The sequence below is a fragment of the Lonchura striata genome, chromosome 9 (assembly GCF_046129695.1).
Source record: "Lonchura striata isolate bLonStr1 chromosome 9, bLonStr1.mat, whole genome shotgun sequence".
NCBI lineage: Eukaryota > Metazoa > Chordata > Aves > Passeriformes > Estrildidae > Lonchura > Lonchura striata.
The window spans coordinates 20,615,886-20,641,782 of NC_134611.1; the positions used below are offsets into that span (position 1 = coordinate 20,615,886).

A 25,897-nucleotide genomic window follows, 5' to 3' on the forward strand; every position below is an offset into this window, starting at 1 on the left:
GACAGGAGGGGGCTCAGGGGAGACCTTATCACTCTCTACAACTCCCTGAAAGGAGGTTATAGCAAGATAGGGAGTCTTCTCCCAGGCAATCAGCAACAGGACAAGAGGACAAAGTCTTAAGCTGTGCTAGGGGAAGTTTAGGCTGGACATTAGGAAAAAATTCTTCACTCAGAAAGAGTGGATGGATATTGGAATGGGCTGCCCAGGGAAGTGGTAGAGTCACTATCCCTGGAGGTGGATGGGGCAGTTATTACCATGGTCTAGTTGATAAGGTGGTGTTGGGTCATAGGTCAGACTCAATAATCTCAAAGGTCTTTTTCAACCTAGTTAATTCTGTGATTCTGGAGTTTATAAATTGATTCAATCTAATATAGCTGCATTATCATTTATCCACTTCTCACTTCCTCAAGGAATTGCAGCAAAAAAACCTTGAAACTGGCAAGAGTACCTCATCGGAAATCAAAGCAAGCAGTAAACTCCAGGCTGGATAATTCTACTGCGGCCCAAGCCAGAACAGTGGTGAATGACAATATTAAATACCTGAACAGACCTAGGCTCCTTTTTCTGGCTGTGCCAGTATGGCTGCTATTCTTAAAAGTTGAAAAACCCAGAGTCTCTGGATTGACTTTTTTTTTTTCCATCTATAGAAGGCTTAAAAGCAACAGTAATGAGGTACTACAGCATTAATTGAATCTGCCCCAGTCATCATTAGCTCCTTAGAAACCAAGATTGTGCATGTGATTAATTACTGAAGTCTCCTGTTTAAGGAAACTATTACCTTTGTTTCTGAAACTCCTACTTTTAAAAGGATGACCAAGATATTGCTGTACAACCTGAAATATTTATCTCAAATGAACTTTGCTGACCATACCACTAAAAAGAGATAAAACCCCTCCAGCATATTGTAAGTGAAAAGCAAAAGAGCAACAGAGAATTTCCAAGACTGAGTAATTTCAGGCTTTGGGTTTTTTTTTTTTTTTTAACACCATTTAAATATTTGGCTTCTGTTTTAAACTGCCAGCTTCTGTAAATCATATTCAGTCTAAGAGTAATACATAATCCCTATAACTGTCAGGAAGCTTAAATCGAATCTATGGAATAAAATATACTGGAGCTCATCTCCAGTTGTCCACATGTTTATTTCATACTGCTCTGAATGTACTCTTACATTTATTGACTCAATTTTTTATAAAAAGTGTGTTTTTTCAACATTATAGTTTTGAGAATACTCGAGCTAAAATGAAATATGATGTTAAATTAAATGTATGTTGTATATCAGTTTTACCATAGACAAGTCTGCTGCATTGTAAACGTGACAAAGATTAAAACCAGCAACAAGTGTTCAGACCAGAAGGTTTCCAGTGAATCAGAACAGGAAACCAATAAAGCGATCAATGGGAGGTCATGACTTTTTGATCACTGTACTATATGGTTAAGTATCTGGTTTTGATCTAGTGCAGTCTAATCAAGTTTAACTTTGAAGTTAGGTATCAAACATACAATTGAAATAACAATAGTGCTGAGAAATACCCAACTTAAATGCTATTTTGAAAATAAGTCAGTATTTAGTAACTGTGTCAGGTTTTATTTCTTGAGGGAATTTTTATAAAAGCTGACAGGTTTGTTGTAGTGAGACTGTGTGTAATTCCAAAGGGAGTTCCAGGATGACAGGCCTAGGAATTTTCCTTCTACCTACTAGCTAGTTATTTATAGAAAGTTCCCAGAAACTCTTTCTACAAGAAGCTGTAATGGAAGTGTTTGTTTGGAGTGAGGACACAGCAACAAAAATATTTTAAAATAGCAGTACAATCACATTTAATGTACTGCAATTACTACAGTCAAGAAAACACCTAAATCTCAATACTCCTTCTCCCTACCGTATGTATCTATAAATACAAATGTCACTGAAACCTCAAGTATTAACTAGAATGTACTGGCTGATAGAGACTGAAAATGCACCCATTACAGGCAACAGTTACAGGAAATGAGAATTTCACACTTTTACTCTGTCATTTAAAAGCAGGACTTAAACTCAGCATTTTTAAGTGGACTAAGTAACACTTCTGCTCTTGATTGCAGAAACTACTTTCCTCTGTCCTGGTTGCCACTCAACTTGATAAAAGAATTTTAGGAGGTGTTTCCACACACATTTCCACTGTTTGCCCCACTTATATTCAGATAAGCTTACAGAGACCTATAACAAACTAACATATAGCAATCTTCTCCTGAGCTTGTTTTCTCCCATAGCTGGCACCTAATACATGGGTATTATGGGTGCTAATACACAATTTTTGCAAGGAACAACCACTCAGATAAACCAGCAGAACCTCAATTCCTCTGTTTTTCAATCCCCCAAAATTTAATTTATAGGCAGAAAAACATGACAGACCCTAACATAGTTCTAATCAGTAAAAGACAGGTCACACAGCTTCAACAATTATAATGCCATTATAAAGCAATAACTTTATCTCTCATCAGTTTACTTGCTTTGGCAATCCATACAAAATTTAAAGGACACTATTAGTACACTATTAGGACACTAGTACAATTAGTATAACTAATTGTAGCTAGCTATATTTATCTCTAATGCTGCAATCAAGAACTATTCCATTGCTCAGCAAGACAGATCTGGAGCTGTGATGTGTAGGATGCAGTCAGGAAAATGTTGATAAAATCAGCAATCACCAATCTTCATTTATTTTGGCACTGAATTGAATCTGTCAGTAGTGGCACTGAAACAGTTAAGATTCATACCAAAAACCATTCCCCTCATCCAAGTAAACAAAGTCATACCTGTTCCATTTAAGGACAGACTACACCACTGTCCTGGTTATATTGATCACATTTAGAGGTTTTCTTCACCCTCACGAGGGATGGAAAATATTTTGTTGACTGTGTTACCAGGGGAAGGGAGAGGAATCAGCTTTATCTGACACAAAGATGACAATTCATGGAATGAAGTACCATCATTATGGAATCAATACTGTCATTTAGGGCAAGTGTAACATGTCTGTGTTAATTACACTGTGACCACACAAAGTTAATTGAATTTAAAAAATGATGGTCACAAAAAATACAGGGATTCCATTGTGTATTCCATCTGCACGTCAATTACTTATTTAGTGAGATAGTTTCTAAAGGTAGTAGCTTTATTAAGGGCATTTAAATTGGAGAAAGCTACTGGATAATTAAATCTCCCAATCAATTCAGTCATTCAGTAATAATCTGGGTATTATCAAGCTAGTATAACATCTCAAACTCTTTTAAGGACAAGCTGAGTTAAAGAAATAAAGCAATTCACTTTTCTACAGTATAGAGTATATATTTAACTATCCTGTGTAGACAAAGCTGCTACATTAGATTGGGTGTTTGCAAACCACATGACCTCACAAACGCTATCTTATCACATCACAGGTTCCTCAGACTGACCACAACCACTTAAATCAGACTCTGCCAGCACAGAGGTTCTGTAACTTTGACACATACTAGTAAAGCAACTACATTTTTTAGCTGTCCTTGCAAGAGCTTTATTTGTGGGGAGGGAAAAATCTGATCATCTCTTGTCCAACTGTTCTTGCAAGATATGGTAAAAGAAAAGCACATGATTTATTGTGCTATAAACTTCCACCACAAGCTGAAATGCTTACTTTGTAAATCTGAGGGCTAACATATTTCCTTTCAGGGACAACATTTCTTATCAAGTAAGAAAACATTTATAAAGAGTCACATATTTTGAAAGCATTTGTCTAGTAAAAAAAAACTATTAAAAAGTGTTAATGTGACTCTAGTCTGTATTGAGAAACAAGTGCTTTACAAGAGTTAATACAGGACTTTCAACCAACATTACTGAGAACTATGAAGGGAAAACAATGGACTAAAGTAAAAATTGACTGGAATTAATTCCACAAATCTAGCTGGTTTTATCAAAGTGAGCAAGTAAAACAAGTTTCCAAAAGACAAATGTAGTTGTGCTTGTACTACATGAAAAAGGAATAATACACTTTTTCATGAAGAAGTTGGGGGGGGGAACGGGGGTGGGGACAGAAAATAACTTGGCAAGAGACTGTGTAAAAGAACATTACATCTAATTGCAAATATTACAGAAAGAGCATGAGACCTTTTGGGCCTTACTGGTTTTGCTTTAGTTCTGATAAAAGAAATGCTACCTATTTCTGTTCCTCAGGTACTTAAATGGTGATAAATAAGATCTCATGCTCATTTGTGCATATGATCTGATCTATTGCTACCCAACGCTGTCTAAGTCTGTCCTCAGAGAACTTGAAAAAATTTCTGGTAGGTAGAACTTGAACTAGAATTCACTTCCCCCAGTTACTCCTCATCTTCATTATGCAAAGCTATGTTACTCCAATTTATTTGCTCTGCTTCTGAATGTAGTCTAGTGGTGCATCAGATAAGAAAACATGTGATTTGGTAAACATTGAATTTGACACAATGGAAGCCTAATAATAAAGCTAACAGATTAAAGGAATATTGCTTCCCATTGGTATTCTATCATCAAGCCCAGATGCAATTATTATGAGAGATAGGAGCCAGGAAATATGCTACAAGTGGCCAGCCCATCTTGTGCTACTCCAATAGGCCACAAGCAGAATCATAATTTTGTTCTCATCTATGGCCAATGCAGAAATCATAATTTAGCTGCTTGTAAAAACATTCCCTCATCTTTTCAGGGGACAACCTGGATCAATCTGTGCTGGGGCTCAGAACCACTAACTGATTTAAGATTATTAGCTAACAAAAAATACAAGGAGGAAATAATTTGACAACTTTAAAACACAGTTCACCTACCATATAAATTTATGGTATTTAAGACTAAAGGAACTGTTGATGTGGTTTAATATTTCCTTCTGTGTACTATAGTGCATTGAATTTTATTTAGGTATTAATAGTGTGGTCCATATAGGTGATTTTTTTTTTTTTAATCCTTCACACTGATGGGCTACAAGTTCACTTTCCCATCTCCATTTTAGTTTCAGCAGTGAAAGCCTAGAAAGCTACTGCAACTTGCAAGATGTACCCTTAATTCAGCCATATAACCAATTACTCTCTTGGTCACAACTTATGCATTATTTATCCTCAAAGTCATTACTTAAAGTGTCTTGAATTTTATTTACACAAGCAAAATCTTTTAAAAGCATAGTATTTAATCTCTAACTTTTATATCTCTTTTCATTAAGCCAGTTTTAAAATGTTAGCTCACCAGGAACACGATCAAACCAAGAGATAACACCTATATCAGAATCTTACTGACTGCATTAGGTTCTTAAGACATAATATCAGATCCATTCCTAGATAAACTATACCTATGTGGAAATGGAAGAGTAGTAAACTAATGCTCACTACTTCTTCAAAGAGCCATCAAGTTTTCAGATACTGAAATGGGAAATACCTTTAAAAACACCCCATTTTCTGCACTCTCAATATGCAAGAATTTAATCTCTAGAATTTCACTTAAGAGTGCTATTATAAAGTCTTCCAAATGCCTGAAAATTATTTTGGCAGAATAGTAATGCTCCAGTTATTTGCCATCAGCCACACTGAGATATCGTTACCTGGACAAGTTGCAGTTTCTAAATGTTGGACCAGTGTGTCACACTATCAGAATTTTGGATTTCATTCAAATATCGAACACCTGCATAAGATTTGCACATCATCTTTGCTTCTTCTCTAAAATATTGCAACTAGTTATTTGTCAAGACGATATCTCATTAGAAAGAAACAGCTAGGAGAAAACTGTATTCTCCCTCTGACATTAGTCAATAGCTGATGCATCCACCAAAAAAAAAGGAAAAAAAATTAGTGATACTTTCACAATATTCCTCCTAAACTCCAGCAATCATCTCTCTAAATTCATGGTGAGTGGAATAGTCCATGCAGATGCACAGATGTCACAGTAAAACTGAAAAATGGGCTATCTTCAACATCCATACTCCCGCTTTCTAAGGAAAAACTATCTTTAGTAAAGGAAGCACTGTATGTTCTGTATGTTGCTGTTGCCTTCATAAAGCTGTCCTCTAACACAGACAGACAATCCACATCCTCAATCCCAAACTGTAGAGGCTTTTGTACAAGCAACACATTAGGCAGAACTCAGTTTCTAATATGAAAACTGTTGTAAGGTTAAACCAAATCTAGATTTGAAATACTATAGTACATACAGATAAAACCCGGAAATTTTACAGCAAAACAAACACATTAAAGGATTCCAAGAGGGACAAAAATCACCTAACAGTGCGACAAGGGCAAACTTTGTAAAATTTTATCTGAAACAACTTAAACTTAAGTACTTTGGTCCTAAATCGCAAAGTCTAAAAGACTGGAAACCACTTGCTTTTGTCTCCAAAGGTGTCTTGTGGTCTGCCAGTGTAGTTTGTGGGTAAGCACATCAATTCTAATCTTTTGTACCACCCCTGTAATCTAGGTAAGACATACAAGCCTTGCAACATCCAACAGGAAGCAGAAGCAGCTGCTGGGTAATATATATAAAGTGACTACACATACAGAAAAGTAGTATGTGAAATGCAGAACTTCAGCAGTTTATAAATAATTTAATTCCACTGAGTTTGAATTAAAAGGAAAAGATGGGAAACTGCAAACAACCTCCTTGTTTCTCCAGTATGATTTGTGTTTAAAAGAATAACAGCTTGTTCGATAGTCATAGTTTTTCTTAAGCCTCCAAATTTACTTAATGGAAGCTTTTAACAGGCCAAACTTCAATGTATTCATTTCCACATAGCTTAACAGCTTTTCTTCAGTACTACCTACTTAGTGATCTATTCTTTTGAACAGTAAAAATGTTTCACAGAAATTGCCTGCACGTAACATTTCTGTATCTAAATCAAAGGCAACTTCTGTGAAATACTAGCAATCCTGGTGCAGCCTGAAAGTATCTTAAGCACAGGACAACCTTAAAGGGTCTGCGTGCTCAGGCCATTTATTTTACATCAGTCAAAGCACATGACCTGGAAGGTCAAGTGACAGAATAGATTGATCACTAGACCTTATTTCTCCTGTGCCAAACATAGGGCAGCCAAGCTTCTGTACTTACTGACAAGAGTAACAAAAGCTGCTTCACAGAAGCTGCAGCCTGTTGGGGCTGCACGACGAGAAAGCAATTTAGTTAAAATCCCACTAAGCTAGAAGTCAAGAATGCTGCAGAGATAGCTTTAAGAATGGGAGGGAAAAGAAAGAAGAAAGAAAGTGCTAGGTGGAAAGACTTCAGTTAATGAAAAGAACAAATGCCAACTGGACACAAGATTCCGAAAAGGCAGAGTGTCTAAAGCTAGTACATATTAAAAGCTCTCAAAGTAGTTTACATCATGACATCATGTTTGTGATGATCCTCAACATTTCAAGTTTTCACAATAGTTTCAGCCTTCAACAATAAAGTCATAAGTCACAATCACCTAATAACTTTGTGCCAAATAAATCACAAACTCAGCCAATAAGGAGGAAAGGAAGTACAGCACTTAATATGCACAACTGATCACAGGATTAGCTACTGGCTAATTAGAAATACTTCAGTCTGAGTGTCCTTTCATTATGTATCAGCTATTCCTTGAATACTGATAGGTTGTATAAAAGATTACAGGATAGCTGTCAGTAACTTTCTAGGGAATGAGTATAAAACAAGGTATGTTTACTAAAGTTCAAAATGCAAGTAAGTAATAATTGATCTACATGTATTTGATTTCTGAGTGAAGTTATGGTTGCAATGAGGAATTTAAGAATTAATTCGCTATTTTACATAACATTACAAACTATACTTAATATTTATATTCTAACCCATATTTGGTTGTTCAAATCAGTGCAAAGAAAGAGGTGCACGTAAATAGATTTAAGATAATGTGCATAGAATCACAGAATTGTAAAGGTTGGAAAAGGCCTCTACAGAGTCCAGCCATTAACCTAACACTGCAGTGTTCAGCAGTAAAGTAGAAGTTTACAGAAGTCTAGAGCCTAGTAGAACAGAAGTTGACAACTGGTTATAATGTTCTCAAAGCTACAAATTTTGTCTGTTTGTTCTCCTGAAGTGTTCATCAATTACATGTTTAAGACTTACTCTGAGTAGTTAATATTCAACTCAGTTTACCATGCTATAGAAATCCTTTCCTTAGGTATAAAAGGAATCAGGCAGGCAGCTTGATGGAACAAGCCAGAAATCCAGTAATGCCATTTATTGTTATTTTACAGTATTTAAAAGGTAATAAAAAAAGGATTTTTTTCTATTTAATTACCTTGTACATTTAATACCAATGTGGCTCATCAAATCAGTTTTGGGTGCCATACTACCCATTTCCAGTATGTGCAGTTTTATTCAATAACAGGAACACAACTTGAATTTACTACAAGTAAGTCTTCTTATAATATGATTTGAAGACTGTAGCATTACTATTCCTAAGTGAGTAATAAAAGCAGCTGAAATGTATCCTTTTGGCTGAAAGCTGCATTATTCTTAAGGAGCATGCAAAATTTGAGCTCAGAAAATGATGACCAAAATTAATTTGATTTTTCAAAAATTTTTTTATACTTACAAACACTTTCAACCAACTGCACTTTGTAATCTAAATCCATTGATTAATCATTTGATACAGCATGCAGAGTTCCAACACATAGCTGATTTAGGTTACCACATTGGAATAAGTGAGAGAAATATCTGAATACTAATGGCCAAGCTTTTCTCACCCTGAAAGTCAAGAGATAGTACAGCAGCAGCTTGTTGCACCTGTACCATAACAAACTCCCACCCCTAAGCCATATTTTAGTGAAGAATTCACCTTTAGATACTGCTCATAATAGTGACTCTCTGCTGTCCTTATTGGTGTTCCTCACTGATATTCTAGATTTGCCCTGTGCCTGGCTACTAGCCTGGCTTGCAAACACTGATGGGACAGTAGACCTTTCACAAGAACTCTGCAATTAGGATGGATCATGCTGTTGCCACAATTTGGTATCATTGCCATCTGATGGATGATATCATAAAATAGAATTAAAGTATGTAGCTCCTCAAGGCTCCACTGGCACTGAAACATTTACATTCATACTGCTGGCCAAAGGCACAAAATAGTGTTTATCCAAAGGCCAGAATGTGGACTTAGTCAGAAGTTACTTATATTCGATACAGGATTTGTTAATTATTTTGTTCCATCCTTCAGATGGAGAACCTGCAGCTTTTCTGGTGTAAAAATCTGTAAAACATTTTTTTCCTTTCCAGCAGTGCTAGAGAGGAAAAAAAAAGTTAAATAAGCAGAATCAACATCAATGGCCATGCCAAGACATTTCATCTTGTTTCACACATATCGGTCCCACCTCTACCTTAAATTACAAGTTTTGCTTTAATTAACATTTGCATTTATGTGCAGTTTAAAGTTACACAACTACAATGTATTAGAAGGTAACCATACAGTCACCAAGAGCTCTGTTCCTTTTCCACTGCCTTTTACATGCTAATCAGTTGGGAGATTGTGGTCAGCATGTCACATACACCATCACCCTATCTTCAGGAAGATGCATTTGCAAATGTGTAACGTTTCTTTTAGCTTTTGCAGAAGTAGAATCAGAACGCAGCTAGCCAAAAAACAAAGACCTTGACCATTAATGGTTGTATGCATGAAGACACTTCAGTGCAGATTTAAGGAAGTTATTTATTTAACTGGCATTGACTGAATTATTCTTCTAACATTTAGCAGTTGAGAACAAACATTTTTGCCTCTTCCTGTTGCCATTTTCTTCACAGTTTCCTTTTGGGGAAACACTGCAGGAAATACTGCTTTCCCTCATAAGATTTTATTTTAAAAATAGACAAATAAATAGGTAGCAGTAAGGGGAAAAGGGAAAAATAAATCATTAGTAAACAAAGACTTCCAGGCCTGAATATAGTCTGTGTAAATAAGCATAATGAATGCTGCCAAAGTAGCACATGTCTATTACATACATGATTTCATAGAATCATAGAATGACTAGTCAGAAAAGATCTGTAAAATCATCAAGTCAAACCATTTCTTCTTACTGTTGCTATATATCCTAGAATTATTTCCTTTCTATAGTGTTTACCTTGCTTGGAAATTAAAAACTTAGCCACCACAAAGCACATATCTGGAAAAAGAGTGCTCTTTTATATGGAATTACTCAAACTCTGCTACTGTTGAAATTCATGTTCTTCATAGCATTTCCTTTCTGCCAAATTGAAATGCTGATAAAGATTTGACTAGACTGAACTGTTTAGAAAATCATTGGTATTACTTAGAATTACCACTATTCTGTGATCTTATGAACCTCATCTTCTTTCCAACACATTAAAGATGTACGATATTGCTTGCCTTCATGACAATTCAGTTGCTCAGCCAGGCATATAGCAAATGATTGTATAGAGAAAATGATGCAACAGCTATCCAAGAGTAATTCTACTTTTCCCCCAAAGCAGTGTTTCTTACCTTTTAAACCTACAGTGAGCAGAGGAAGAAATCAGTACAGTGCCTTATTTTGTTCATAATGCAAAAATACACTAAATATCTGGATTTCTGGGACTTCTTCAAGCAAGCAACAAAGAAAACTAATTAGAATGCTTTAATGGAGAAAGCCAGGTTATTGATTTTTAAATCTGTTTTTAAGTGAGCTTAATGATTGGTAAAGGTGCTGAACTGATGACCCTAGACACTATCCTCCATCTATAGCATAGTGATCTATAGCATAGACAACATTCCAAGATCCTCAACTGTGTTATAAGTCTCAAGGGATTGATCCTAAAAGCTTGGATCTACTCAGATTGTTATGAAAACACTATCTACATTTAAAGAAAGAATGTGTTTATTTAATAAAAGCAAAAAGGCAACAAACGATTAGGTTGAATTGCTTTTCAATCCTATGGTTTTAAGCAACACTCTCAGAGCTGTGTATGAAAAGGCTAGAAAGAGACTCTACTGCAGAGATGACCAGGCATTTTGCACATGATGGAGTATTAGGTAAAGACATTTCTTCACAAGGCAGCATGAACTGAAATGAGCCAGTGAGCACAGGAATTACATAAGCCATTTTGGTTTCAAGACCTGATTTTTTTAACTAACAGAAAGTTACTACAACTATTAGAGCAAGGAAGTTTGAAGACAGGCATTTCATAGATTGAAGGTTTTGGCAGTTTAAAAGTTAAAAATCTGTTAACTGATATTAAGCAAGCATCTTTTTTTTTTTTTTTTTAAGCAATCTCAGTATACTGCCACATAAAATTCATCCTCCCAACAGCAAGAACCAAAAAATTTATGCATGAATTCTTCTACTTGCACAAGTGAGGCTTAGTTTCTAACTATAGTGGCCTTAACAGTTGTAGCAAATAAAGACATCAAGGAGCTTATTTTTATATATGCAGTTCCAAATGGAGTAAATGCAACACAAATACGATCAACTTGTGAAGTTAAGGGAAAGGCCAAGATGGAACATAAATGCCAATCTCATTTAATGTCAAATCACAAAACTAATCACTATTTTGTTCTCTTACATTCTCAGATAAAGGCAAGATTCATGTATGAGTTTTATTGCATTCATTAAAAATAATGTACTTCAGCAAAAACAGGTACTGAAGATGTAATAACTATTAAATAAGCAAAACCTGCCACAGGTGAAAGGACAAAAGGTACAAGTGATAAGAGACTGTAGTACAATATCACTCACCTCATGATGCAGCTCAGCTATCTGATCTTTCAGTTCTCTGATGTACTGGTTAGAATCAGATTTATTAAGCTGCCCTTGAATTTTTCCTTCTTCTTTCTGTTTTGGTTACAAAAAGGAATCAGTCAAATTATTCAAAGATCTACCATATTAAAAATCTTATTTTAACTGTCTGTGTATTTTTGTCACAAACAGAAGCTATTTCCAGACACCACCCAGCACTTTCATTTTATTGAAGCTACAGCAGGTATCTAGAGGTGGCAGTGGCTCAGACCAAGCTCTCTCAGTAGTACAAGGCAGGATTCTATGGAGGAACATGAACAATTAACAGCTTCACAGGTGGAATCCACATCCTGTGTACATGAGATTGCATTTTAGTAAACCACTCCTAGAGAACACTGTCAATACATGGAACATAGCATACTTTATTTTCACTAAAGTTTACATCATTTAGCAACAATACATTTTATTTTGTCTCCAACTAAGCAAAACAATTCTTTCCTTGCATTGTGGGACATGCACTGGCAACACTACATATGACAAGCTTCTTTTGTCCTGTAAAAAAGAATTGTAACATCCAAAATATTGTGGTATTTGTCATGCAGGAGTTCCAGAGCATATAAATGAATGTCCCCTAACACCAATGCTTCAGGAGGTATACAGAAAAATCTGGCAAGTAAAAAACAAACCAAACTAGATGAATAGGGATATGATGTTTCCCTCATTTGTCAATCAAATGCAGCTCCTACATTTCAGGATGCTTGAAAAGGTTTCACTTGCACTGAATGCCTGCAGCACTGGTTTCTATCTTGTCCACAAAGGGAATCCTAATATGACTGAATCAAAATTAGCAGATCTGAGATAAATAATCATCCTGATGAGGAATGCACTCCATGTCTTCCACTTGCTACTAATAAAATGCAGAATAACTCTGCTCTTGCCTTCTTCTAGCTAAATAATTTCTGAAGCAGCCACCAGCTCTAGAGAATGCAAGCATCTTGGTTTTATAAAATTCTTTACTTTGACTGTAAATCACATACGGGCAATATATTACAGAAATACAAATATAATGGGAATATCTTGTTTTTCTACCTATAGCTCATTTTGCTGAAGTTTTAATTACACTTGAAGAAACCAAAGAGTTTACTTCAACAGCCAAATTGACAGTCATTAACAAAGAGGTTAAATATCTTTTATTATGAAAAGTGTTAACTGTCCATCAAACTATAAGACACAAAGCTTTAATGGAGAGGTTCCTTTAAAACATCCCTCTGAAGTATAAACCCCAGGAGAGATAACACACTATCTTCCAAACCCTTTTGCTGGGTGAAGAGAACAATCTAGAACACTGTCAGTATTGGCAATATCAAAGCAGTATCTCTTTTTTCAGGCTTTGTTCTTCTTGCAGTGAGGTATGCATTACAAAATTACTAAAAAAATAATTTTGTCATAATCACTATTAATTCCCACAATCTGTAACATGAAGAACAAGATCCTTTAATGCACATTTCCATACTGAATCTAGTTTCCAAGGTAACCTATGGCCAAATTCACACACATACACAAAAGTAGTATTAATATTAACAATAGTTCCTGTCTTAAAGAGATTAAAAAACCCCAAATGTAGCCTAACCCCATAATCTCTCTATGGGAGTGACTACTGGCCTATGAAACAAAAGCAACATAACCTGCAAACTAAAAATTCATCAGCATATGAAAAGATCTTCCTTGCTGTCAAACATTAAGATTCCACACAATGAGCATGACTTGATCTCTTGAGGTAGTAGGAATATATGGGAGAAATTACTAAGTCCTTTCTCTCTGTTTGAAATCTTGACTTTCCCATTTAAACCTCTTACTCTATGGACTCTACTGTGTCACTATACACCGTGCAATCAAAATGCAACAATAAAGGAAAGTTTTAGCAGAAGTATAACGGAGGTGTCATAGCCCTTCTAAAACAGAAGTGTAATAAACAGCTGAGCTTATGTAGAAACTGGGTGCACAAGAGGCTGTGAAACAGGCGCTGCCAAGGTCAGTCCGTATAAACTAACAGCAGAGGCAGTAACACTTAAGCAGGTTGGGTTTGGCACAGAAACAGATGAAAGCTGTCCACATATATGGGAATTCCACATTTCCATTACATTTAAGTGGTGTTATGGTTACTTTTTATTCTAGGAATAACACTGTCAAGTTAATGCAGATATTACAGAATAATTGTGCATATTTGCTCATGCAAGAACTGACTGTAGCTACAATCAGTTAGAGCTGAATGGAAGGCATAAGCCTGGCTTGCAAGATGCCCATTATTAATGAAAGGCAAATAAGTTTCAGTTTTCCTTTCAGAACTACAGATTTTGTAGAGCTAGCTATTCACAAAAAAAAAAAAAAAAAAGGAGGAAAAAAAAAAGAAAAAAGTAACCATGCAATGGCATTTTCTACAAACCTACTTTCAAAAGGTCATGCTGTAACTTCCTCTTGCAACATTCAAAATGCAAGGGATCAAAGCTGATCCTTTTAACTTGCTAAAAAAAAAAATTCCTAATTAAATAATCCCATGTGCTGTGGGCTACCAAGTCTGTCTACAGTGGATAAATTGGAAGGATGACATAGGAAAAAAATTAGGACCAGGTATCAGATTTTTCTTTACAGCTGCTGCTCATCCCTGGCCAACAGAAAAGTAAAATCCACTAAGCTGATCATGCCATTCTAAAGATTCTTATGCAACTGTGGTAGCAAACCACTGGAAAACATGCAGGAGTCAGACACCACAGCATTAAAATATATTTTAATTTCTATCAAAATAATCTAATTCAGAGAGTAAATAATAAGTAGATAGCTGAAAGTTTACCTATATCTAATGAACAAAAAAGACCTTCAAAGTTTTAGCTGTTATATTATGATTTTTAAGTTACCTAATATTCTTTAATATTGTGAAATGAGACTGATATTTCACATCAATACATACATTTTTATACAAGTACAAAGTATTACCATGATCTTCCAAATTGTTTCCCCTTCCAGTGACATTTCATGTTAGAACATAATCTGAACTTAAAGCAAATAATTCCCACCTTCTGATGAGCATTCATTAATCAAAGGCAAATCTGAATGTGAGAAACTTAAATTTGGTAGTATTATTCTTTAACAGTAGTCTTTCATTGGGGGAGCTTGACACCACCACCCTTCAGCTTCCTTTTCTCCAAACTAAATAACTCCAAAATCCTTAGCCACTCCTCACCAGCTTTATTACCCTCTGGACACATTCAAGGACTTGCACATCCTTTTGAAATAGTGGAGCCCAGGACTCCACACAGTAGTCAAGGTGAAGCCATACTAACAGTTACTACACAGTTGCACTGACATAAGAAAAGTTAAATTGCTTTCATGCAGTTTAATTTCATTTAATACTTCCTATTGTGGCATTTACTTCAGTAGGAACTGGACATTTAACTCTGCATTGCTTGTATACTGTGCTTGAAGAGTTTTGGACTACTGTGCTTGAGCAGCTCTGTACTTCTAAAGAAAGCACTCAAGAACTCAAACAGTTTGGGTTCAAAACTGAATGCTAAGACTCCACTTAGAAGTCTTTAAGTCACACATTTTAAAAGAGAATAGCATAAGTAATTAGTAATCTCCATGTTAAATTTTTTTAATCTAGAGTTATTCACATAGGATGTGGGTTGCTGACTTGTTTTTTTGGTGGTTGGGGGTGAGGGTGAGGACTATTATAACAAAACTGTGATACCTGGAGAAGTCACAACACAAAAACTAGCTGGTCGCTAGGCAAATCATAGTAATTTTAAATATAAAATGAATATACAAGGAAAAATATCAAAGAACATATATATAAACAAGGTGTGGATATTATCAGAATTGCAAAATAATGAAAGCTAGCCAATACTAGAATGTAGGAATTTGTTTAAAACATGATGCAATCACATGTGAATGAATCTCTACACCCACACCCCTGGCGTACTGTGTCTGTGTATTGGCACCACTGCGGTGCCTACCTCCTCTTCCTAGAAGGATTTTTAGAAAAGCACTGCCAATTGGTGTAATTAAAGATGTGTCATCTTGATTTCACTGCTTTTGAAGATTTTTAACCACTCCTTTTTAGTCTCTTCTGACAGACCAGCTCCAACAGCACCACCAGGGTTAGAAATCTGTATCAGGGTAACAAACACCCTTGTGGCAGCCATCACCTCTACCCTAGGGACAGGTACTTGTAGCAGTGTACTCAGCCAATACACAGTCCAACCCCTGCCCCAGAGGCTGTGTATACAGTGGGAGTAGTACGGGCAGCGAAGCAGGAAATGAGCTCTATAGATCAAAAAACCCCCTGCTAAGACAGAACTCACTTAGGCCCTTTCACAGTTTTGGAAGCTCTCACCTCTCTCATTCTGCTGTGAAATAGTAGAGTGACTGTACTTGTGTGCATACCAAGAGTTACACTGAGAGCTCCTGAGAAGAAAAATCTACACTCCAAAAATTTGCTTCTTAAAATGAGAAAAAACTCTGTCCACCAAAAACTATCAGCTGAGAAACATGGTTTTCATATCACACTTAAATCCTCTTTTGTCTAGCTTTCTAAGAAAAAAGCATCTTGCAAAGAAGCAACAGCTAGTCTCAAAAAGCCACCTGATGCTACTGAGAGCTCCTGAACATGTGGAGATCTTTTAAACTCATTTAAGCATCAGGCTAGGATGTATAGCTGGCAACACAAGAGTGTAAGTACAGACTGCTTAAAAAACCACTGATTTAAAATACCTGAAACCATTACTGTATAATGGTGTCCCAAAACCAAGTTTAGTACTCATAATAAAAAAGAGTTTTATAAACAAATAAATAAATTACCAGAAAGCATCTGAAAAACACTGGAGGGTCTTAGGCTGGCTTTTGCTGCTTGATCAAAGTTTAAGATAGAGAAGATCAGTGTAATTAAATTCCAATTGCAGATGTTTCATCCCAATAGGAGTACAAATTTTCTAAAACACTCAATTATCATTTCAGATAGGAAAGGAAATACACATCAATAAGAAAATGAGCTGGTTTAAATAATAAGAAAACATCTAGAGTTGTTTTCATTTTAATAATTGCAAATTTAGAAACACAGGAAAAAAAAGTTTACATAGGCAGTCAAACTCCAGGCACACTAGACAACTGTCTGTTCCTCAGATAATGTCTTTACTAAAACTGACTGGAAGATAGGATGTTTCCCTAACACCCTTAATTTGATTTTATCTGACTTGGAAATATTTACTTGGTAACAACATGCCTCAGCCTCTTTTCAGGAGAGGCCTTAAAATTCTTACTTCATGGCAAAAGACACTGTATTAAAAATGTAAATGAAGTATATTCAGAAGGGGAGATGTGGTAACTAGTGTCCTTTCAGTGACTTTACAGTGACTCATTCTAGACTTTCAAAAAACACATCACTAACATCACACTCCACTATTGATAAGAGTAAAAAAAGGGTTTCCTGTAATTTGAAAAGATGGAAACAATTTCTTTACTGAACAGTCAGTACTTGGAAAAGTTATTAAACAGAGGTCATAGAAAGGCTTCATTCTAAAGAAATAGTGCTAAAAGTTTAAGTTGTGGGGAGATTACTAGCACAATCATGGATTTCCTTTACAGTTGTTCTCAAAGCTGCTTTGACCGGGTTAGAGCAATAGGGTAGATGTGACAAAATTCTCTGAATCTGCCAGGAAACACAGCAGGAAGAAGTGATGTTACTGTCTGTCCAGATCAACCCAACAAAAAAATAACTAATTCTTATGGCTATATTTTGCTTTAAGATTACTCAGATGTAAAACTAGTTTTTCATATTACAAATATGCTCTATACTGCCCAACTCAACCCAGCCATTGATAATTTTAAGACTACATGTCACCAGCCTGCATAGAAATGGAGGGAAAGAGATTAAGCTCTAGCAGAGGCTTCAGCTGCCCCACTCTGCTTCCTCAACCTGCCTACACTGCCACTGGTCTGGTGCTCCTCACCCTAGCAAGCTACAAGAGAGCTGGAGAGGGAGTTTTGACAGGGGCATGTAGTCACAGGACAGCAGGGAATGGCTTTAAACTGAAAGTGGGGCGATTGAGATAGGGTATTAGGAAGAACCTTCCATGGCAGGAAGGTTGGAAAAAGATCTTCAAGGTTCCTTCCAATCCAAGCCATTCTCTGATTCTATGTTTATCTCCCAAACATAAGCTGAACTGGCAAGTGAAAGAAAATTAAAGACATGATAGATGTCTTATGCTGACAAAGTAAACCTTTGTTTCCACAAAACAGGGTTATAACTGGGGCTTAGGTATGTGCCACATAAGTTAAATTTCAGTTAATTTCAATTCCATGCTATTTTTGCACAGAAAGTCTAAATTAAAGACTTAGAATGTTCATCATGTATTGGATAACTCATTGCATTTCAATATACTTACACAAAAGTTTAAAAGCTCAGCATTGTGAACTAAATGCTCAGACAAGGTGACATTTAGAATATATTAAGAAAAAAAATTTACAACATAATAAACTGACAACTTGTTGCAGAATTACATCTTTCATTGAACGATAGTTCACTCTCCATCCCTGTCATTATTAGTAACCAAAACTAAGAGTGACCCAGAAACTGTGATTTAAATCTAGCATGTGTGTGTGTGATGTCAGATCAGTTCTTATGTGGGAGTACTGATACTCTGCATTACAAATTTAACATCACTGTCTTGCACCTACACCTACATAAACTTTTAAAAGAAAACCTTGCGATTTAGGTTAAGTGTTGCTATGGCCCATGTGGACCTGGCAATGAATCCCTTGAGCTTCTTAGAAAAGCACCACCCCCCTCAGAAAAAAAGGGAAGGTTATGTGGTAGGTTAACTTCCTCCCTTCATTTTTATCAACTTTGAAACAGCATGACAAGCAGACCTATTTGTGATGCTCTGTGCATCTGTATTTTAATCATGGTGCTATGCTCCAAGACTTGCTAAATGTATTTCTCATATTAAATATTGCATTTCAAATCGTTAAGGCAAGTCATGATTAAAAGAGCCTCTGATCCCCACATCATGTGACAGCAATTACATCTGTCGCCTGGTTACAAGCTGAACAGAATAGAGTGGGAGGCAGCTCTTTCTCCAGTGAGGAAGAAGTTATCTAGATTTTCAATCTCCTTTAAAATTCGCTTACGTTTAATCCCTATTATCAATTGCATGTTTTATAGTTGACAAGCTTTGGGAATTCAGGATTTCCAATTCTATTATTACATTTCTTCTGGTACGGGTGTTTGAAAAGCCTCATGCTTTTGAGCATGAGTACCCAAAAAAGAAGTTTTGATCATAACTTTCGTATTTGCTGGCAAAACACACTGGTGAAAAATATCCACTAAGACTCTTTAAAAAACCCAAACATCTATCACAGTTCAATAAAAGTGTTCCAAGTAATGTCTACAGTTTCAAAAAAAAAAAAACAAACACATTAGAACTTAATTCTGCTAAATTATTTGTTTGAAATACTATAGTTCACACTTAAAATCTGTATTTCACAATTGAAGAAATTATTTTTCCTGCTAGTCTGAAATCAGATGTTCACCAAAAACCTAGCAGTGCAAACTCAAATGAAGCCACAAAGTGACTTCATACTCCACACTGTATACAAAGAAAGCACAGCCACTCTCACTTTTGTGAAGAAAATCAAGAATTTTACTAAAATCAAACTCAAGAAATCATTAGCAGGTGATAATCTGAGAATACCTTTAAGTCTGGGACTTGAAATGCCTTTTGGATGGAAACAAAAAACCTGCAATAATGAAAACATTAAAAATTGCATTGTGCAAAGTAGCACTTGTGAAAAGGAAGGAGAGATTATGTGGATAAACAACTGAACCTGAGAGAGTGCAATATTATGACAAAACAGGAACAGTAGGATCTTTGGGTGTATTAGCTAGAGTCATAAAATAGATTACATTCCTGCAGTTCTTTCTGTCTCACAACAAGGTATTATAAAAATCCACATGCAATTCTGGAATCCCTAAGTTAAGCAGAAGTGTGGAAAAGGAATAGGAGAGAGCAATAAAATAATGGAGAATGGATGGTTTGATCAGTTAAACAACAGAAAACCAAGTCAGATGTATTTACACTGAAAAATGAACACACAATTTGAATTGTGTGACAGCTATCAAAAAATTTCCAACTGATCACTAGGGGATTCACCATTTCATAAGATACTGATTACATTTTGAGAGATGTGACTATCAAATAATGGAAGCAGGATGGCATTTGAAGTCTGTGCTAAAGTAAAAATAATGCAAAATGAGTACTCACTTCTCACCTACAAAATCACATTGTTTGAAGTAACCTTTAAACTTCCCCTCGCTTTCTTTAAAATGTTAATTTGAGCAGAAGATTGACCTTAACTCAGCTCCTCTCTTGTTATCTTACTAGATGATAAATGATTCATATGCAATGCTTACCATACTTATCTAGGTATTTCTAATGTACTGATCATAGCATTATCTAAGCATTTTATGATTTAAAGAAATGATTGCTTTAACTTTCAGTAAGTTTAGTGCCTGCTGCACTAGAGGAAATATAGCAAAAGTTATTTATGCAAGCTCAGTGACATTTATTGGTACAGTCTATCTATGAAGAGATTAAAAAGATTCAATTAGATGAGAAATCATAGGGAAAAGGTGTCTTTTGAAACAATATAATAAAATCATCACCTCAAAGGAAAGATTTCAGAGGGGAGAAACACAATAGCAACACCAGGTTTAAAAATAAGTAAACCAGAGAGTAACTAGATTCTAACTTAGTAAAAATAACCAAGAAAATCTTAGCATCAGAATTCAGATAGGACAACAGTATAATATGATTATAGAAAGGTCAGACTATAGTAAGACATGATTTCTCAGAGCCAAGAAAACAAAGCACAGCAATCTTTGGTTTTCTCAACAAGGGAGCAGCAAGTTCATGGGACTGTGAAAGCTCCAAAAGCAACTGAAAGTGTAAGGAACAACAGAGAGGCCAAAGGATGCATCTCGAGATCCTACAGTGACATGGGAGCAGTAAATATTTCTGGTTCCAAGGGAGTAAGAGTTTTACAATAAATCCTTCAACATGGATCATAGCAGAAGAGAAAGCATAGAAAAAAAAATGGTTGCTGGAATCAAAATTGTATACATCTTTTTTTAGACAGAGGATGTTTTCAATCTCATCTATTAATTGGCAAAAAGTACCAATTACAAGAAAAAAAAACAGAAATCAGAGTTAAAAAGAGTAAATGGTATTTGTATAGAAGGAATTATTAACAGCTCACAAGTATATGCCCAAGTCAGATCTAAGGTTTAGCTTGTACAGGAATTCAGCAATACAGCATTATCCCACTTGGCAAAGCAGTGTCTTGTATTCACAGTAGGCTAATGAAGAAACACGGTAGAGGAAGCAAAAAACACACAAAGTACAAAATCTAATCAGTATCAAGTTTCACATTTAATGCCATCACTTGTTACCTGGATTTCTAATTCAGCAATATGCTGCTGGAGTTCTGCCACAGCTGCAATGCGGTCTGCCTCACGGAGCCGTACTGCCATCACTTCTTCTTTACTCTGGAAAAAGGCAGAAATGGGAGCTAACTAGTACCAGTTTTAGCTGATTAAAGACTATGCACTGCTTTTATCCAAAATCCTGAGAAAACTTAATACACTGCTCTGCAAACTACCACTATTCTAAAGAACTCTGATTTAATTTTAACCCATAGGAGGAATATGTAAAAATATAATTTAAACTCTAAACTATAGTAATCTAAAAAAAAAAAATCTGTGCAGATTTGAAAACTTGCTGTTATCAGTTTCAAGATCCAGAAAACAACTGTCTTGTTTTCCAGAAATATTATACCGTAAATTTAAAAAAAGAAACTACATTATAAAAGAAACCAGCTCATGCTTTAATTTTGTACTTTATATATAGAGAAACAACAAAGCTACACAAGCGTTATCTTATAATTTCTTTTGTCCTAAAAAATAAAAAAAATAAATACAAAAGCATTCTCATTTAGTCCAGCTATCTTAGTCACAGTATATAACAAAGACATTTCAGAATAAAATACTAATGCACATAACCTAAAATCAGCCTCTCACTGTAAGTTTAACCTACAAGTCTGTCTATAAATTATAGGTAATTTGAGTCTGAAAAAGAGAGAAAGAAATGTCCTGTTTCATGAGGCAAGTCCTCAAGGCTTCAGAGTACAAAACAACATTATATTGTCAGCAGCCTGGTACCACAGAGAGAAAGCAGTGGTAGATAATTAGTGAGCAATACTATCAGCTGAAGAGCAAACATCTCTAGGGGAGAGACAGATTACACCTACTTTTCTAGCAGACTGGTGTAACTGAACTGTATTTACTGCAAATCAGTTCCAGTACTGTTATTTTAATGTGTGCTTCAAACAAACAGTACTCAAACACTCTTCATTAGACAGTACAGTTGAGATAAAAATCAAACATGTCAAAGCTTATCCATAGTAGCTACTTCTAAACATGCTGTTGGTTTGGTTTTGGTTCTTTTTAAAATATTCCTCTAATGGAGGTTTATAATCTACAGGACCCAATTAACTGCATTTCTAATCAGTGGAGCCCATTTCAGAGAAATCTATCATGTGCTAGACAAAGTTTAGCTATTCTTGCTAAATTCTGTTGCATGATTGCTCAAATGAAGCCAAACCGACAAGTCCACAGGATTGCATGTATTTAACTGAAAGCTGAAGGAAAGACTGGCTTGGTTTGACTTTGGTATCAGAGATGAGTCAATAGTGCTACTCAAGATGGCACTGATGCTTTATCTCTGAAACAGAGCATATTCTCAATAATTACCACAGGAGGTGATATGGTAGGAAAGACAAGATTGGGTGGGGGCACAAATCCTAAATTGCAAATTCTTAAGCACAGCTGATTTGAAAGATCAGTGGTGAGTTTCAAGAAAAAAATTGAAATTGAGTCCTTGCTGTAGAAGAAGTAGCCAGATAAAAAGAGAAAAACATAACAATACACACCTGTGGCAAAACCAGTTGCTGTACAGGTGGTATGAGATGCAACCGGCTACAAAAAATTTAATTTCTGTTTAAGCATTTCAAGATATCTTTTAAAAGAAAAATACAAGCTCCTGAAATAAGATACCAGTTTATTATTCATATATTTGGAGTTGAAAATCCAAATAGATACTTTTTGAGACAGTAGAAATATTGCTACCTAGCCAAGACAAAAATAAAACTAGAGCATGATTTCAAACAACTTGAAAAAACAGAAGAAAAAAATAATCCAATATCAGTTAACAGAGATCAGGAATAACTGTTGCTGTTTTTGATATATAATCAAATATTACTTGTAAAACATCTTACAGTGTAAATTGTAATCTTTTTCTATTAGCTGCAAAACAAGTTTCAGGATCTAATGTTAGTGTATATCAGTGAAGATACTTCACTGGCTCTTCACCATAGCTGCTTTCAGAATTTCACAGAATCTCTAAAGAGTATGACTGGTGCTCTATTACTGTCACACTTTTCTCTAGCCCATGCTAGAACATTGTTCTACAAATGTATTATCCCAGTGAGAATACTTATGTGTACTAACTCATTAATCAGGTTAAAGACATACTGCTCTTTATATAGTCGATGTAAAACCAGAATATTGACTACACAGTCTCAATCCTCAATTTTAAAGATTAATGAGCACCTTCAGTATCAAAAATTCATCAAACAAAGTTATGGGTTATATGAAAAAGGCATCACCAAGATTATGATTATTTTAAAAAATCAGTAAAATTAATCTCAGCATTAAAAAAATAGTACTTAGGAAACCAGAGGTTATGGCAAACAAGAAAGTCAGTAGAAGCAATTTCTTCTAGTTAAGATTCAGTGTCTTTTTTCCTAAAGGCTTGTGATGGAGTTTGATGAGTCAGCAGAAGTTACTTCTTTGCAGCACTGTACATTCAAATCCCATTAGAAACAAATGGAACTGGCAAGACAGTAAGAAAAAAGAAAACCTGAAGAGTTTGTTGTTGAAGAGTGCCCATGCTCTGAAGTAAATGTTTATCTTCATGGGACCACAAAGAAGCAGCTGTGTCAAAACCTCAAGTGGTTTTTGTGAGATGGTAAATTCAAAATGATATTGTCAAAATCAGTAAAAAGAAATCTGGTTTTATGATTTATGCTTCTCAGTTAAGACACTATTTTATCCAATAATGGCAGACAAGACTAAAATGTGTATATATATTAGCACATAAATATTCTTTTCAGGATGTCGTTTACCTTGCATTCAATCTCTGCTTGTCTACGCTTTGCTTCATTCAACTGAGCCAGAAGTCCTTTGTTCTGTGCAGAAAGATACTGCACTTTCTCCTGTAGGCTGGCAATCTCTTGCTCTGCCCTTCGTAAGTGATTACTATTGATCTGATTCTGAAATTTATGACCCAAAAAAGGAAACAAAATACATGTTAAGGAAAGGATATGAATCTAACTCCCTGAAGTCTGACAAAACAGACTTAGAGATGATTTACCATAAAAAACTTTTTATAAAAAGCATTCAGAGTTTTCCATGTGTAATCAGAAGAGACTGCATGACATTTTATCACTAGGATATTCAAATTGTTCTTAAACAGATGACTCGTTTTAAGAACATTATTGCAAAGCTCCACCACATTTCAGTAGATCTGTTTTCCCAATTTCTTGCCTAGGTAAGGCAGATTTTGTGAACTTGTATTCCCAACTACATTATGCATCCAGGAAAGATCAGGTATGTCAAAAATACTGTGCACATTTCCCTGTCCATTGAATTCCTGAAAGCAACATGGCACCTTAGTTGAGATCAGTGCATAACTACAAGTCACAGCATTTGTCCCTGAAGCTGTGCACACTGTACCAGGAGAATGGCATTCTTCTCAGACGACAGCTGAACAGCCTAAGCACATACAAAGACTCTATGGAACACTGAAGTGAGAAGTACCTGAATACACGTGAGCCAAACAGCAGTATCTCTCCGCCCCCTACTGACCAAAAACATACTGACACGTCAGTGACATTTTTAAAAGGTAAGGCAAGAGGAAACGTGTTCAGTTGGTATAGACGAAGTGGTGCCTCTGTCAGAAAGAAGCCTTCCTATGCCTTGCAGTTGGTTAATCTGTCTTCAATAGCACATCCTTACATGCTATCCTGGTTTCTGGAATTGCTGACAGTTTCAAGTAAAGCTGTTGTTCGTTTAGTTTTCTGGGTGCATAATCTCTTTTTAAAAGTAACATTTAGCAGGTATTTCATGGGAAGATTTCTTAGAAACCTCTTACAAATCCTTCTCAATCATCAGCACATTATGTCTATTAACTTGAGTGAAAGTTTACTAATACAATGTGAACTCGCCACTTCAGTGCCTTTTCATTTCAGGAGCTTAGCAACTTATTCCCTAGCTACACAAGAAGAATCTTGGTAGTCAAGGTATGATTGTATTTTCTGCACAAACTTCAGCAGGTGTAACCCATGCTTTTCTATTCTGGCCCATTAAAGGCAAACCTCGTGCTAAAAAACTCTGACCAATACACAGCTGCTTTGCTGAGTCCACAGTGAATCACCAATGTCACCACAAGAAAGTACATACTGCCATCTAAACATTCCTATTATCAGAATTGCCAATTAGATTTATGAAATTTAAAACACCTTAAACATACTTTTCTTGTTATTACACCCGTTAAAATTTATTGACTTAAGATGCACACACATTCAGTGTCTATCAACTAACCCCAATTAGAAATTCAGGAAGTATAGTCCTGAAAAAGATTAAAGAGGAAACATTAAAATTGAACTGTATGGACTAGATTCTCCCATCCCCATCTAACAGAAGCAAAGACATCCCACATTTTGGAACTGAAGTGCTGCCTGTAGATAGTGAAGATCATCATCAGGTATCTACCATTTGTCAAACTGCCAGCATCCAGCTCAAGTCACACATCCTAGTGTTCAATAATGTACCTGTGTCTCCACCTCCATCATTCTTTGTTTGGTCTCTTTCAGCTCAGCCTGAGTTTCTGCTTCTCTCAACCGCACTGTCATCAGCTCATCCTGTAGCTCATTCACTGCGTTTTTTCTGGGAGGATCTTTCCATCGGCCAGTGGTACGAGCTAGATGACGCTAGAAAAACACATGGTTTTGCTGGTAATGCCTGATCATTCCTGGTGTTTCC

General features: G+C 35.8%; 1 protein-coding gene across 8 annotated transcripts in view; it reads right to left on the bottom strand.

The window, feature by feature from the left end:
* EVI5 (ecotropic viral integration site 5) overlaps nt 1–25,897 on the bottom strand; it is a 72,728-nt gene that overhangs the window by 7,074 nt on the left and 39,757 nt on the right. For all 8 annotated transcript variants that reach the window (XM_021526204.3, XM_021526183.3, XM_021526192.2 and 5 more), the window contains 4 exons: nt 25,687–25,845; nt 23,980–24,126; nt 21,188–21,283; nt 11,686–11,781 (listed from right to left, as the gene is read on the bottom strand). In XM_021526204.3, the coding sequence (XP_021381879.2) occupies nt 11,686–11,781; nt 21,188–21,283; nt 23,980–24,126; nt 25,687–25,845 (498 nt within the window). The remainder of the gene's footprint in view (nt 1–11,685; nt 11,782–21,187; nt 21,284–23,979; nt 24,127–25,686; nt 25,846–25,897) is intronic.